Source organism: Polypterus senegalus, chromosome 3 (genome assembly GCF_016835505.1).
Source record: "Polypterus senegalus isolate Bchr_013 chromosome 3, ASM1683550v1, whole genome shotgun sequence".
In the NCBI taxonomy this organism is placed as follows: Eukaryota; Metazoa; Chordata; class Cladistia; order Polypteriformes; family Polypteridae; genus Polypterus; species Polypterus senegalus.
In genome coordinates, this window is record NC_053156.1 from 290,310,514 (window position 1) to 290,327,571 (window position 17,058).

The 17,058-nt window shown below is 38.7% G+C and overlaps 1 protein-coding gene across 4 annotated transcripts in view; it reads left to right on the forward strand.

Moving 5' to 3' along the window:
- The window catches only part of LOC120526301 (lysine-specific demethylase 5B-like), a 92,744-nt gene that overhangs the window by 46,561 nt on the left and 29,125 nt on the right, over positions 1–17,058 (forward strand). For all 4 annotated transcript variants that reach the window (XM_039749420.1, XM_039749421.1, XM_039749423.1 and 1 more), the window contains exons 14-20: positions 60–179; positions 2,179–2,373; positions 3,882–4,063; positions 4,226–4,350; positions 4,464–4,614; positions 9,797–9,911; positions 10,098–10,453. In XM_039749420.1, the coding sequence (XP_039605354.1) occupies positions 60–179; positions 2,179–2,373; positions 3,882–4,063; positions 4,226–4,350; positions 4,464–4,614; positions 9,797–9,911; positions 10,098–10,453 (1,244 nt within the window). The remainder of the gene's footprint in view (positions 1–59; positions 180–2,178; positions 2,374–3,881; positions 4,064–4,225; positions 4,351–4,463; positions 4,615–9,796; positions 9,912–10,097; positions 10,454–17,058) is intronic.

A 17,058-nucleotide genomic window follows, 5' to 3' on the forward strand; every position in this document is an offset into this window, starting at 1 on the left:
TATTTTGAAAAAATAAATATAAAGCTTGTGAGAATCATTTATTTTTTTCACCCCTGCAGATTTACCGGACAAATCAGTGTGCGGGGGAGTTTGTGATCACATTCCCTAGAGCATACCACAGTGGCTTCAATCAGGGCTTCAACTTTGCAGAGGCTGTCAATTTCTGCACCATGGACTGGGTGAGCAGTTAACAACTGGCCTGAGCTGATTGTGATGCCAGGGTTAGGGTTAGTAAATGAAACAAATTAATGTAGAAGTGGAGTGAAAGGCATCTCTATAGGCACTGGGCAGTTGATTTTAAATGGGAAAGGGTAAGATGGCTGAAGTAGACATACACGTGACTGCATGCTTAAAGCATTTATATGGTATTATGTATACACAACTTGTTTCGCAACATTCAGGTATTTAAAATGTCAGCAGTGCAGGTGTAATCATAATCACAATAACCAGCCTTTAGGAAAATGCACAAGTTTGAGTTGAGTGATTGATGTCAACCAGCTGGCTGCACAATAAAATCAAAGTGAATCTTAAATGAGGAAGTGGTCATTGCTGTAGTACTATAAATCAGACGCATGAACTCCTACCTTGCTTACAGTTTTCTGAGCAATTCTCTCTGAGTGAAGGAAGTTGTACCTGCACTCCTTCATTTCCACTTTTTTTTTTTTAAAAAACCTTATTTCAGCATTAGTACAACATAAAACAATCTACCTCACCTGAATGGATATTCAGGCTGCTTAATATGTTAATATAAGTTTATCTAATCTAATATATTGCATACATAAAGTCCATCAGAATGGTGGTATTCATGTTTTGTAAAAGTATTAAAGGTATTGTCAAATCAGGGTAGGATAGTGTTGCAGTTATTAATATTGCTGTTTTTATGTGGGATTTTCCAGGTAGCCCATTTCCTCCCACAATATAAATAAGATCATGCTAGTTCATATGGTCACACTAGATTGGCCCATTATGGGTGAGAGTGCCCTACACAATTGGCTTCTGTCCAGAGCTGGTTCACTCAGACGTTGTATAATGGGCTCCAGCTCTCCTTTAACAGATAATGCAAAAAATGAATTCTAATTTAAATTGAATCGAATGCCTTGATTTTGAGCAAAAACACAAAGTATGAAATTGCAAAACACTCAAATCTTGGTATTTTCTTTAAAAATGTTGTTAGGTACAATTATGTCTGTTCACCCTGTGATGGGCCTGTTCACCTCATGTAGGAATTTTTCCTGCATTGTTCTTGATGCCTGCTGGGATAGGCTGTAGGTGCCCATGACTCTTCTATGGATAAGTGGGTGTGGAAGATAGATGGATTATGCTAAAACCATGATAATGAATAGCATTTACCCCTTTCTGTTTGTTTGTTAGATATTTACAGTGTGAAGTGAAGTATATATAGTTTGAGAGATTGGGCAACAATAATAAGTATCCATGGATTTTTCGGGGGAATATTAGTGAGCTGAAGCCAAAGCAGATCGTTTTGCAGCAAGGCAGTGATCTAAAGATGCATGCAAGTCTACATGAGACTGTGAAGGGTTAAAAAAAAATGTGGATGTTTGGAATAACAGAGTCAAAGTTTAGGTCTCGATCTCATTTACAGTGGTGTGCAAAAGTATTTAATCCCTTTGAAAGTCTCATTTTCTTCATGTCAAAAGATTTGTACACATTATTTATACTTTCAGTAGTTTTTGACTTTGGAAATGTATTGTTACAGCATAAGAGTTCATGTTAAAAATACTGAATGGATAAATATGTGCACATACCTTTTGACGTGCAGAAAACTATGATGTTCAAGGGGTTTGAATTCTTTTGCACACCACTGTACATGTTGCGATATTATTTAAAGCTCAAAATACTTTATATGAGACGGAGGAATGCCAGCTCTGCATCTACTGCTCTTTTGAGGTACTGATTTTTAACTACAGGAAGTGATGGTAGCAGTTAACAGTGCTAAAGGTGATGTAATGAGTTATTTTGTAGAATGAAGTAATTGCTAATTCATATTCACAACACCTAACTGGAAAATTTACAAGAAGGCTGTAGCTGCCACATGTCGTCTTTTGTACTTAAAACAGCCATGCAAATGTTGTTCTGTCTTAGCAAGGCTCTGAAATATTGAAATTCTGGATATTGGTCTTCTGCACTGATTATTTTGGTTTTCTGTTCTTGTTTCAGGTTCCATTGGGCCGCCAGTGTGTGGATCATTACCGTCTCCTTCATCGCTACTGCGTGTTTTCCCATGATGAGATGATCTGTAGGATGGCTTCAAAGGCAGAGTCCCTAGATGTAGTTCTGGCGTCAACTATTCAGAAAGATATGGCAATCATGATTGCTGAGGAAAAGGTGCTGCGGGATAAAGTTAGAAAAATGGCAAGTGCACATTAACTCTGTTTATTACTTTTTGAATTGCATTTTTGTTTTTTTGGTTTTTTTTAAAAGGTGTCTCTCTTAGATACATCTTTGTAATTGTCACTTTTGCAAAGTAACGAAATTGAAGGTGCAGTCGACTCATTGTGAGGCATAAGAGTTAAAAAGACAAGAAGAGAGAAAATAATAACATACTAAATAGTATTAAAAGTACTTTACAAAAAATACAAATTGCACTTGTTATATATACAAATTGCACTGGTTAACTTAAGGTCTGTATTGCACATTGGGAGAATGATATGGAGCAGTTTTATTCTGAGTTCAGGGCCATGATTGCTTTTGGATAAAAGCTGTTTTTAAGGAGGTTTGTCCAGGTTTTCATTGCTGTGTATCTCTTGCCCGATGGCAATGACCAGGATGTGATGAATCCTGTGTAATGTCTATTGCTTTTTTGCGGCATCGGGAGGTGTAAATTTGTTCCAGAGTGGTGAGGGTACAACCAGTTGTTCTCTATGTTGTCCTGACGGTCCTGTGGAGCGCTTTCCTTTCTGAGGAAGTGCAGCTGCCGTACCACACACACAGTCCATACGTAAGCACACTTTCGATGGAACAGTGATAAAAGGCAAGGAGCAGATTTTTGGGGAGATGGTTCATTCTGAGGATTCTCAGAAAATACAGTCTCTGTTACACCTTCATCAGCAGCTCCTTGGCGTTGGCGCTCCAGGTTAGGTCATCCTCCAGCTCAATGCCCAGAAACCAGAACACCGGGACCCTCTCCACACAGACCCCGCCAATGATGAGTGGCTGAATGTCAGTTTTGTTTTTTCTAAAGTCAATAACAAGCTCCTTCGTTTTTGTGGTGTTGAGGAGCCAGGTTATTGACTTTGCACCACTCTGACAACCGTTCCACCTCGTCCCTGTATGCCATCTCACCCTCCTTGCCCAGGATGAGTCCGACCACAGTCGTGTCATCCGAGAACTTTATGATCTTGTTGCTATGGTGAGCAGGGACACAGTCATATGTGTAGTGGAGCGGGCTGAGCACACAATCCTGCAGTGTCCCGGTGTTGAGGCTGAGAGCAGTTGAGGTGTGGGAACCCAGCCTGACCCTCTGGGAGAGACCAGACAGGACGTCCAGAATCCAACTGCAGGTGAGTGATGGAAGTCCCAGATCTGCCAGTTTGGACACCAGTTGTTGTGGGAGAATGGTGTTAAACGCCGAGCTGAAGTCCACAAAGAGCATTCTGGTGTAACTCCCCTTATGCTCCTGGTGGGTCAGGGCAGCATGAAGGGCTGTGGCCACAGCATCCTCTGTGGATCTATTTGCTTTGTAAGCAAATTGAAATGGATTTTAAAGAAGTTTGTGCCATTTTATTTATTGAAAATTTTTTCCTTGTCTTCCATGTGTGCAGGTATTTGCCATCTCGATGTTCACCAGTTAGCTATTCCTTGGCTAATAGTCTGATAACAGTGTAAAAGAATAAGGAAGTATGCTTTTTTTTCTGTCCCAGGGGATTATTCATTCTGATACTGAGGAATTTGACTTGCTGCCAGATGATGAGCGACAGTGTGCCAGGTGCCGAACCACCTGTTTCCTGTCAGCCATTACGTGCCCCTGCAGTCCTGGAGTTTTGGTGTGTCTCTTTCATGCTGAAGACCTGTGTCCATGTCCTGTAAAGAATTACACCCTCAAGTAAGTCCTTGTTTATCTGTTCCTTTTTATAGCTCAGTGTATTCCCAAAGAATGTGTGCTGTATTTCCATTTTTTATTTTTTATTTTCTTTCCCTTTCTTGCCCTTTTTTGAGTTGACTTGGTTGATAATTTTCTGTTCTTCTTTTCCCTAACACATTTTAGGTATAGTTATACACTGGATGATCTTTACCCCATGATGAATGCTTTAAAACAACGGGCAGAATCATATGATGAGTGGGCTTCAAATGTAACAGAAATTCTGGAGGCTAAATTGGACCAAAAAAGAAGTAAGTTTGGTCCTAAGGCTTTGTCATGGAGAACTGAAAATTTGATTTCATTACAGAACGTTCCACACTGTCATGTAGTCCCTGGAATTATAATTTTCGTATTTCTGGAACAGGTTTAGAGGAATTCCAGTCACTTATGAAAGAATCTGAGCGAAGAAACTTTCCTGACAATGACCTGCTACGACATCTACACCTAGTGACACAGGATGCAGAGAAGTGTTCCACTGTCGCACAGCAGCTGCTAAATGGAAAACGGCAAACCAGGTAATCACAACCTAGCAGGAAAGAAGCACAGAGTGTAACCTCACTTTTATCCAGTTTGAACATGTGCCACAAAAGAGAAGCCAGGCATCTAATGAATGTTATATTACATTCTTGTTTAGATGGCATGTTTATTGAAAGCAACCTTTAAATCAGAAGTGCAGAGTACATGTTTCTTCTAGTTCTTGGTGCAGTGGTATATGGTTATACAGTGAATCATAGCTTCAAATCAAACCTGTCCTGTGTATTTTGGAGCAGAACTCCTGGACCACGTTGTATTTCTTATTTGAATATCATATTATTCTTGAATTGTGTGCGATATATTTTATATATGCTTATTTTGACCTAATTCATAAATCGCTTAGAATTTAAAACATCTGATAATTGAATAAATGTAAATCTGTGTATGTGTCCTTGCGTGTGTATTGGGTGAAAAAGAACACACTGAAATCTGTTTTATTTTATCACTTGAGGTTGAATTTCTCCGTTTATAGAAGTTAGTGATAACAACACATATGCAGTTTAGACCCTGATTAATAAAATCACACAATTAAAGGAGGATATAATTTTCCCCCTTGACTTATGTAAAATAAATACATCAGATTTAGTGTTATTCAAATGTAATTCAAATTAATTTAAAAAAGACTTATTTAAACGCAAAAGCTGTTATTTGATTGTTGTTTGTTTTTACTTGCACTAATTATGGCATCAGATTATTCCAGACACGCTCTGCCAAGCTGCAGTATTTTACAGATCTGTTTTGGTTAACTTATCTTCATTAGTACGACTTAGTCAGATCCCTTCACAACATAGCCTTTTTTTTCCTCTATCGCACTATTCTACAGCTTGATCTACAGAGTAGGTTTTCCAAAAGTTTTTCTAAATACTACTCGGGTGTAAAAGTGTCATTTTGCATCTGATTCTGCCCCATTCACTCTTAACACTAGAATCCGTGAAGCCTGCACAAATATTTGTAATGCCCGACCACCCTAAATTCCCTTGCACCTCCTCATCAGCGTCTTTGTTTTGCAAATGTGTCAATCAGCACTGGCAGAAGGCAGCTTGCTCACTCATGCCCATCGAAGCAGCTGAAGTCCGACATAAAATTCTTGGAATTGAAGTCCTGGTGTTAGGTTTCTGAAATTGTATAAGGTAAATAATACATAAATTTCATGTGTATTCCATATCTACAGTGATCTGTCTAAATGTAGGATGGCAGAAAATGGGAGGCAAGAAATGTTGAACACATAACTAAAACAGAAACTTTTTTCATGTTATAGTGATAATGACAAAAAGTTGACGTGAAGTGTATAATGTGTGAAGACCGAAGTCCAAATACCAAATAAATACTTTCTCAAAAGGTATAACAAAACAAGTGTGCTTTTATTTAGGAATATAACTGAAGAAAAAAGAAATTATTCAATTTACTTGTTGCTGTCAGTGTGTAAAAACCAAAGCCCAAAAATTAACCAATATGAAGCAGACCTGTCTGCTTGGCTGGTGCAGAGGTAAGAACTGCTGGCTCATAATCAAGTGCTTGCATGTTCGATCTTGGGTCCTCCTCGCAATGGTCAATCGCAACCAATGTCACTAACCCATTTTAGGGCTGGATTCAACATCACACTGAAAATCAAACTCAAAAATTTAAATTGCAGGCTGATCTAACTTGCGTGAATTTCAGCATGGAGTGTATGGGCCAGCATTAATGCTTTTATCATCCAGGAACTGCCTATACACTATGGCCTCGTGAGTCAGGGCATTGTCCAGCATCAGGAGGAACCCAGGGCTCGCTGCACCAGTGTTAGGTCTGACAGTGGCTCAGAGGCATTACCATACCAGGCAGGATACCAGACCCTAGAATGAGGAAGAGTGTGTGATCCGCCAAGGTATACCTCCACAGACCATCACTGACCCACTGCTAAACTGATCATGCTGGATGATGTTGCAGGCTGTATAACTTTCACCTAAACATCTCCAGACTTTCATGGTTGTCACATGTGCTCAGTGTGAGCTCTCATTTGTGAGGAGAATGGGGCACTAATGGCAAAGCTCCCAATTGTAGTATTCTCTGGTGAATGCCAGTCAAGCTGCACAGTGAGGACTGTGAGCACAGATCCCTGTTAAGGAAGGATGTTGGACTCTCATGATACCTTCAGAGTATTTTCTGACAGTGTGGTCAGAAACATGCACGCCAGTAGCCAGCTGGAGGCAATTTTGTAGGTCTCTGGCAGTGCTTCTCCTGTTCCCTCTTGCACAAAGGAGCAGGTACCAGTTTTGCTGTTGGGTTGATGCCCTTCTACAGCCCTGTCCAGCTCACCTCCTTTAATGCCTATGTCCTGGTATCTCTTCCATGAGACTACTTGAAACTGTACTGGGAGACACAGCAAACCTTCTTGCAATGGCATGTAAGGATGTGTCATCCAGGAGGAGCTGGACCAGCTGTGCAACCTGAATCGGCTGCAGGTATTGCCTCATGCTACCATAGTTACAAGGACACTAGCAAAACTCCACATTAGAGAAGAATCAGTGAGGAAGGATAAGGAAAGAGTGATTGTCTGTGGCCCACATTCTCTTTTTGGGGGTTGCCTTGCTTTTGCCTCTCTAGTTTATCTGTTGTCACATTCATTCGCATCAAAGCAAGTCAAGTTGTTTCATAATTGCTTGTGCTTCCATACTGGACAGATTGGTGTTCCCTTTATTTTAAGCGGTGTATATATTAAATATTCAGGTGTGCTCATAAGTTTACATATCCCTGGCAGAATTTGTTAGATGTATGCCAAACATAAGTGATCAGACAAAACACATTTTTAATGAGATTATAAACCATAGCAAGAAAGGAAATAATAAGATGTTCCTGTTCAAAAGTTTGCATACCTTTAATATTGTATATTGGTCTTTTTAGCATCAATGATGGCTTGCAGTCTTCTGTGATAGTTGTGAATGAGGCCCTGTTGGCAGAAATCCTCCAGGTCCTGCAAATTCTTTAGTTGTCTTGCATGAACTGCATTTTTGAGATCTCCATTAAAAAGTTGTTGGCATTGATGTTGAGGTCAGGAGACTATGATGGCCCCTCCAACACCTTCATTATTTTTCTGCTGTAGACCACCGAAGGGGCAACTCTGCCTTATATTTTTGGTCATCTTCGTGTTGGAAAGTCCAAGTGCACCCTGTGCTTAGCTTCTCAGCTGGTGAATGCCAATTGTCTTCCAATATTTTCTGATGACATGCTTCATTCACCTTGCCATCAATTTTGACTTAGTTCCCGGTGCCAGTGTAGTACCTACACCCCTAAATAAGCAAAGATCCTACACTATGCTTCATGGTAGTAATGGTGTGGCTCTCTTCATAGGTCTTGTTGACTCCTCTGCTTCAAAACAAATTATTTGGAGAAGTTTCGGATCTTCTCTTGGTGCTTGTTTTGTTTACTGTAAGTGGGCCATTTTGTGGTGTTGGCTCAGCAATAGCTTTTTTTCTGGCAACTCCCATTTTTGTTCATGTATTTCTTATTATGCCTGCTGAAACAGCTACACAACTTTGTTTCAAAGGTGTGTGTATTTCAATTGAAGTTGCTTGTGGGTTTTTCATTGCGTTTTGAGCAATTGTTTTGGCACGTGTGGCTTGATATAGCAGAACCCCTAATTTTCCACTTGTTGATCAGAGTTTGAATACTAGTGATTGGCACTGTCAAATCTTTGGATGTCTTTTTTATATCCTTTTCCTGATTATCAAGTTGAATGCTTTTTCTCACAGACTCCTTGACAGTTCTTTTGGTTTCCTCATGCTTCAGTAACTAGTGTAGTCAGTGCAGCCCTGGATGAAATGCACAAGAGTTTGTCAAAAGCTAAGGAAGTCATTGACTGTTTATAAACAGGCACTAATTATAATCGGACAAGGCAAATGTGTGGTTACTAATCCTTCATAGTCCTCTTCATAGTGTATATTATGAGGTCAAACATTCATGTGATTGCAGTTATTATGATTACTAAAGGACACACAATTCTATAATGATAAATAACTTCACCTGACTACTACTCTGAATAAAAAAAATGGCTGACACTGTATAAATTCTGCCATAGGTACATAAAATATTTATGTTTTTCTTGTTTTCACTCATACAAATTCATTTTATTTCATATTATACATAGTGTTCACTCCCACAGCCACCTCTGATTATATCAACTTGTGTACAAAATCATAAAAATACAAACTTGAGAACTACATAGTTTGTTTTAAAGTAGGAGTGACAAAATTTAGCCTGAAGCTGATATTTGAACATACAGAGATCACTAGGGATATTTGTTTCTTTTTTTACCTTCAATAATGGTAAGGTCTTGTTGTCCATCTGGCTATTTGGATTCTCTCCGAGTTTTCTAACAAGTTGCATGTAGAAACCACCTGGCTGGTATGCAAGACTGCAGAGTTGAACATGGTGCTCAATGACAGTATTCCTTTGTATTTTTTTTTTTGTTTGTTTGTTTGTTTACAAACCTCTCTCTTAATTCCATAATCACTTGAATCATTTTATTTCACTTTTGCAAGAGGCTTTGTCAACGATTTGTTATGATGGCTAAATTCTATGGAGTTTTCTTGCTCCCCGTAACCTGGAAAGAGAGGGGTGAATTTTTCAATGTTAAGATTAATAATATACTATATTTTTTTGATTAACATGTGAATAGTATACAATAAGTTTTCTTTGTAAACTGTTACATTTGTGCTTTCAAAATGAAAGTGAAGTATTTATTCAGTTGTTTCTGTATGCAGCTAATTAATAATGCCAAACTATTCTGACACACAGTAAGCGCCACCAGCTACCTGCCATCACCATCTGCATCTGTTCGCACATCTGAATTGTACACAGATCAGAAATAAGTATAGCTTGTGTTAAACTGAATTTTTCTACCATGTTCCTTTTGCCTAATCATACTTTGAAAGTGAAATTTAACATAAAATTGAAGAAGTACGCTGACAACTTTTCCCAAAGCAGCTTTCAAAGCCTGGGTGTTTATTTAGTGCGCATTCTTTACATATAGTTACTGGATCTGAGTCTTGAAAAGTGTTGTCTGTAGTAGAAATTGATCTTGCAACCATGTAATTTACATGTTTTAGTTACACTAATATCTGTTTCAACACTACTGTGCAAAAGGCCTTGGTGTAAAGATGTGCTTCAGCCATGGCTTTCTTTCAGGTACCGTGCAGGTGGAGGAAAATCACAAAATCAGCTTACAGTGGAAGAACTCCGTGCATTCATCAAGCAGCTCTATACTCTGCCCTGCAGCATTAGTCAAACATCTTTGTTAAAGGTAAAATTTTTAAGATTTATCTTTGCTATGTGTGTCTTGTATTGTTAAACGTGAAAATAATTCTGCATTCTTATATTGTATAGTGTTGCATCAGTGACTTAATGGGCTTTTATTGCCATTGCCCACTTTTGTAAACTTAATTTAGGTGATCTTTATATTTTATTGTGTACATGGGAACTTTTACAGGACCTGTTAAGCCGTATTGAAGATTTCCAGCAGCGCAGTGAAAAAATACTATTGGAGGAAGTACCCTGTGTGTCAGAAGTCCAGGAACTGCTAGAAGTGAGTGTGGACTTTGATGTTGACCTGCCTCAGCTACCTATGTTGCGGGAGAGGCTTGAGCAGGGTCGATGGCTACAGGAGGTGCAGCAGGCCTCTGCTGAGCCTTCTGTCCTGACTCTTGATGACATGAGACGACTTATAGACCTTGGAGTAGGCTTGAGTGCGCACCCATCTGTTGAAAAGGCAATGGCCCGCCTTCAAGAGCTTTTGACCATCTCTGAGCTTTGGGAAGACAAGGCTAAAAGTCTCCTGAAATCAAGGTAAGCAGCTTTAGCCTGAAGATGGATTTAGTTAACAATAAAAATATTCAGTTACTCTTCTAGTTTATTTCCTTATTTGTCATTGCATCCCTTTCTAACCAACATTTGTTCCGTTACATTGTATGCTGCTTTTATCTTTCATGTGTGAACTGTCTTTAAATGCTTTCTCTCATTACCTTATTTAGACATACTCTTATTTACTATCAAGTTCTTCTTAAAATATCTCTACAAAGTGTCCATACTTTATTCATTTTTTGTAGTATGCTGTGCTTTTGGTTTGGCACATCTTTATGTCCTATTGTTAGGATTGAAAGAGCTGTTCTGTTCTCTGGCTTGCTTCTTACAATAGCTTCACTGTTAACATAATTTTCATATCTTTGGATGAGTTACTTTTTTATTTCTGTCTTTTTAAATAGTTTCTTTAATTGGATGCATTATTCTTTTGTTCACTTAAATATGCCAGCATAGCTTTCTTATATGTGTGATGGTCAAGAACTCCCTGCTCTTATGTAAGGAATACTTTTGTTAATCATATATGTTGAATGCAAATGCTCATCACATTCTTCTGTTTTGTTTCTCACCATGTGAAAATCCTTACTCATGTGTATTTTTTCCCATTTTATTTTTGTGTTCAATGAAAGTCACAACTTTCTACACATCTTAGACCACAACAGAAACAATTAAATATTGAAAAAGTTTGTTAAATAAAAAAGTAAAGTCTTGATGGAGGAATCCTGTTGTTCTTGCGTCATTACTTGGTAGGAGCTCCATTTATGGTAATAATAACTTGAGTTCACTTTGGATAAATGTCTACAACAGTAACTCCCAAATAATTACTTGGTGATACATGACGGATTACCAAAAAAAAAAAAAAAAGTCAGGAGCAGCAAGTATGAAGATAAAAAGAGAGCGATAACACAGCTGTGCAAGAGAAAGAGAGAGAGAAGATGTCATAGTTGCAGTTACTCATCAAGAAGCTCTTCCAGTGGGTGACTTTTGGTGTGGGATTGTGGGTAATTAAATATCCCACATGGTTTAACTGAAGCTGGTATCACATTACGTGACTTCAAGTCCTTGGATATGGCCAGCTATAGTTGCGAATGTTGTTGCCAGGCTATGTCAGTTTTACACAACTGAAAATCTCTGGGTATGTCAAATTTAGTGACGGTATGATGAGTTTCCAGCGCAGTCTTACAAATTTAAAATCTGAATTATTTTGATATTTACTTGTTCCAGTGACAATGCCATAATGTTTGAAATTTTGCTTTGCACTCTCCCCCACCATAACCTATCATCTATGGGGGAGGAATGAAAGCTTTAGATTCGTCAAAAACCTCTATATCTGGTTTTTGATGGATCTCGATGTTTTAGGGCCCCCTGATACCCAAAAACATTGATATCTAAATGATGGGCGTGCCTGTGTTTGTGTGTCACAGTCTCTTGATGACGGTATAGATCTAAAACAGCGGGACGGAAAAATACCAAACTCAAAACTTAAGCCTGTTATGAGATGACAATGTGCTGGTTAGTTTTTGAGGCAATTCGTGCAAGAGAAAGAGGCAATTTTAGAAGAACCCTCAAATACCATAATTCTGCAGTTATCAATTCTTCTCATCAATTGCTATAAATAATGACCTATTTTATGATCAGAAAGATCAGCATCAGAATGTTTAATAATTACTGAAATGCAGAATAGTTTGGGAATTTGGTTCCTGGGGTGCTAAGCTTAGTTATGCTCACGCCTGAAATTTTTAGTATTGGTTTTAAGAAATATTTTCTGTTCATAAAAAAAAATTAACAAAATAAATAAAATTAGCATTTGTACATGGCAAGATACATTGGTTAGTCCACGATAATATTATTTATAAACCCTGTGCTAAAATCCCCCAAAACCAGTTGGTTGAGTGTAATGTCATTTTTCTAACCCGCTTAATCCAGATCAGGGTCAAAGGGAGTGGTGGAGCCTAACCCAGCTTGCATATTTTTCAAGGTAGAACCAAACCCTGGACAGTGTGCCAGTCCATTACTGGACACACACCCACCAAGGCCAATTTAGTGTTTACAATTCACTTAACCTGCATGTGTTTGGACAGTGAGAGGAAACTGAAGCACCAAGAGGAAACCCACTCAGACACAAGGAGAACATGCAAACTCTACACAGGGAGGAGTCAGGAAGTGAACCCTGGTCTCTTTACTGCAAAGCCACAGTGGTAACGCTTTGGAACTTCGCTCCCAGGAGGCACATGCACATTTGCACACAAAAATATCTTATTTTTAGGTGGATACAGAAATGTTGTCTTTAGTTTTACCTAATAAGAGTTACATAATTATTTAAGGCTGAAAACACACTAAGACAAGAGGCCCAGAACCAATTCTGTAAGACTGCATTCTGGTAACCTTGGGTGTTTCATAGTAGTTGCTCAATAAGCCAAGTCTTGCATATGCAGTGTGCCCTACCAGATAAAACGTTTGTAATGTAAGCCTGAAGGTTGCTAGTCACCTTACTGGCTTGCTATGTGCAGCTAAGCAGTTATGAAATTTTACAAACCTAACACTTGTATTAAACCAGGCATTTGCAAGTTGTGGGGCAATATAAAGAAAACATAATTCTTGTCTAGGAGTTTGAGACACTTTTGAACTTTTCCTTTGCTACTTCTACATTTTTGTAAATTTCTTTGTCTTGCAGAATTCAGATCTTATTCTGAATTCAGACCTTATCCACAGAGTGTATCTTTCACAGACCACAATGGGGTTTCACTGGGATCAAAGTCCACTTTTTATCAGCTGTCTTTACCTTGTTTTCACAAGCCTGTTTAGCCACATGTCCTACAAACATTTACTGTTTGTCACATGGCAGCAGTACTGCTACTAACCCTTTTAGTCTAGGTTTATTCAGCAGTGGCTTCCTTTTTGTTAATCCACCACATGCAAGCTATGTTTTTTGACTAATTTCAAACTGTTGGAAATATTCAAAGTCTTAGTAATATCTGGATACAGAGTTTATGGACTTTTAAAATAAACAAAAAAAATTTCCATAAGAAAATAATCTCTGGCCTAATGGTGTACTTTCTTAGCAATTTCGCTCACTTAACATTAACTTTGTTGAGATTGTACGATCAAGAAACTGCGTTGGAGGTCTTGCACCATTTTCAAGGCTCCTTCCTGCAACCTGTCTTTAAAGTATTATTTCATAGTAGGTGTAGCTGCTTGTTCAAACTTTATTCAGAAATCACTTGATTATTTTTACAGAAGTAAACTTTGGAAAAAGAAATGTCTTTTTAAACATACTGTGCCAATATCAAGTACAGTTGTGGTGAGAAGTTCACATACGCTCGCTTGACTGTAGACCGTGAAAATCCAAAATAATTTCAAACTTGTGCACCAAATTCTTGTTTGAGTCATTTCTCCTCTTGGTTCTCCTCCTCCCAGGTGAGCTTTGTACTGTTTTCACCCAACTCTAACTCATCTGTGTGAGGCAGAGTGAATACTTGAATCTTAAACCAGGTAATGCTTCAGTTACTAGAACATGGTCCATCTGAAGCACCTTCGGGTCAGGTGGAAGTCCAATAAAGTGGGTTGTCCATCCAGAGCTACGTACCTGTGCTACAGTTTCCAGCAGGTCCTGTGTGCATCCAAATGAGATTTGAAGGCCAAGGACGTGGCCATGTGGCATATCAGGAGAGTTAATATTCAGGCGCTGTTGCATCCCTCAGTCCTTCCGTTGTACTTTCCTCCTTGCATGGTAGGAGTCCCTGTCCTATCTCAGCCAGAATGCCAGCCCATGTGTGCTGTCCATTACAACTGAAAACAATTAAAAAAAAAAAAAAAAACTATATTCACTTTCAAGACAGACAGATAATTTATTGCTCCCAAGGGTAATTTATGAAACTTAAATAAAGCACTGCACACATAGTAGACAAACAGTCATGACGAAACTATACATTATAAGTAAAGAAAGAAAAACATTGTAGGAGCTACTGCTTAGGCTGCCACTCACATCGGCACCTGAATAATTATTTTCAGTTAGCAGATGTGACATTCTTAAATCCGTGAAACTGAATTTTTTGTTAATTGATATTAGGTAAGCTTCTTACTACTTCCATTTGCAGGAATCTCTTCCAAGAAACAGCTGTACGAATTAGTATGGAAATTTACAGGTTTACCATTTATACAAGAATAGACGTGAAGATAATAGGGCTACTGAATTTTGACAATATATGCATACTTTTCATGTTTTGTTTTATTGAGATAACAGTTTAGAGTGCTGAAGCATGTTCCAGGGAAGGTTGTTTGAAAAGCCATATCCTATAGATGGGTATTTGCAAAGACCAGTTTATGCCTGGTACACTGTTTTCTACTTCTGGTGCAACTGGAATAAAACTATGGTATTCATCCATCCATATTTGAAACTGCTTGTTCCAACTCAGATTTAGAGGGCAGGAGCCTATGACTTGCAGTTAAAAAGCAGGAATTAGCACTTCGTGGAGAGCACTTAGGTCCACATTTACTTAACCATTTTATGAGTTGTACATATTGGGGATGTATAATGAAAAATTAATTCATCAGAGAAAAACCCACCCATACACCTGAAAAGCATACAAACCCTGCACAAATAGCGACCACGCTGGGATTCGGACACAGTGCCGTTTATTTTTCAAAAGAAGATTTTGCTTGTGTGTGTCATTGAGTTGCATCAGCTTGGTGTGCCACCTGCATCTTTCCTTTCTCAGATGATGTAAATGGAAGTAAAATATTTTTGGTGAGCCTTTGATCGAGCCAGTAGTATATTATCCAAGCATCTTTTAATAAAGATGTCTAGTTTGTATAGGCTGCGATTTTATACAGCTGAAGAAATGTTACTAAAAAAGTACAAAAAGTAGTACTGATCTTTAAAAAGAAAGACAGAAGATTATTGCCTTAAAAACATCCCTGTGCCTAAATCCCATTTCAGTTGTGCTTACTTTAAACTGCACAGTTAGGTCAACTTTAGTTTGGTTACTCAAGACTTGTAGTATCCGATTTGGCTCCGAACACATGAACTACACCTGTAGTGGGCAGTTGCTTCCTGATCAAACAGCTAATAATAAGCAGCAGAGGTGACTATTCATCTTTAAAGATCTTGATAGCTTGATCAGATATTAGTGCAGACACAGCCAGCGATGGTCAGGTGAGGAGAGAAGGGCACAGTAGGTGGAGTTTCATATTTTACGGTGTCATCCCAGCAATCCATGGAAGGTGCCATGTCTTTGTAGATGGTAATAAAACTGAAGTAGCCCTGTGATGAACTGCCACTTCGTATGCCAGTTTTTTCTCTATATTGTTCCTTTACTCTTATGCAGTCATTTCTGAAGTGAGAATAAACCACTTTGCATCCTCTCACATTGTCACATCTTGATTATAGTGATAAGTGTGTCCAACTGATAAAATGCATTTTTTTGTGGGTTTCGGTGTATCCTGATACATAGCACCCTAGTGGGTCATCTTAAGCAGAGAAGTGTTGTCATCTTGGCCAGTATGATCTTTTGTGACTTTTTTCCTCATGTAAACTGGATCATGCCTTTTAAGTTGCAGTTTTGTTTTTGCCACACACACACTCTGTGTATGAACTGTTTACAAATATATCCATTTACTGATAAAATTATTTGGAACACCTGTATACCTGCTTTCTCATGCAAACATCTAATCATGTGGTGGTGATGCAATGCATCAAATCATGCAGATTAAAGTCGGGAGCTACACTTTTAATGTTCACATTAAACACCAGAACGGGAAATGATATCATCTTAGTTATTCTGGCATTGGTAGGATTGTTGGTGCTGAATGGGCTTAGACACCTTGTTGATGAGAAAGATCAGAGGAGAGTGGTCTGACTGGTTCAAGCTGACAGTAAGGTTACAGTAACTCCGGCAACCACTTTGTATAACTGTGGTGAGCAGAAAAGCACCTTGAAGTACACAATACATTGAACCTTGAAGTGGATGGGCAACAACAGTAGCAGACTCTTGATGTTGTCAATCCTTCCAGCCAAGAACAGAAGGCTGAGGCACAGATTCACTAAAGGTGGATATATGAAGTTGGTATGATGAATTTTGGCTTATGCTGAAACACAAAGATGATGGGGTTAGAATTTGGTGGCAACAGCATAAATCTATGTATCCAACCTGCTTCATGTCAAAAGTCCAGGCTGGCGATGGTGGTGTAATGGTGTGGGATATGTTTCCTTGGCACATTTCGGGCCTGTTGCTACCAATCAATCATTGCTTGAATGTCACAGCCTATTTGAATATTGTTGCTAACCATGTGCATCCCTTCATAGCCGCAATTTAACCATCTTCTAATGGCTACTTCCAGCAATACATAATGCATTGTGTCACATTCAAAAGCCATATGGTTTCATAAAAACATAAATGTGACAAATGAGCAGAACCATTCAGTCTATCCAGCTCCTTTGTTTAGCTAATAGGTGTCCCAATATCTCATTCATGTTCTTCTTTAAGGTTGTCAAGGTTTCTGTTTCAATTCCATGTCTCAGTAGTTTGTTCCAGATTCCCAAAGTTCTTTGCGAAAAGAAGTGCTTCTTGGGTTCAGTCTTAAATGCACTTCCC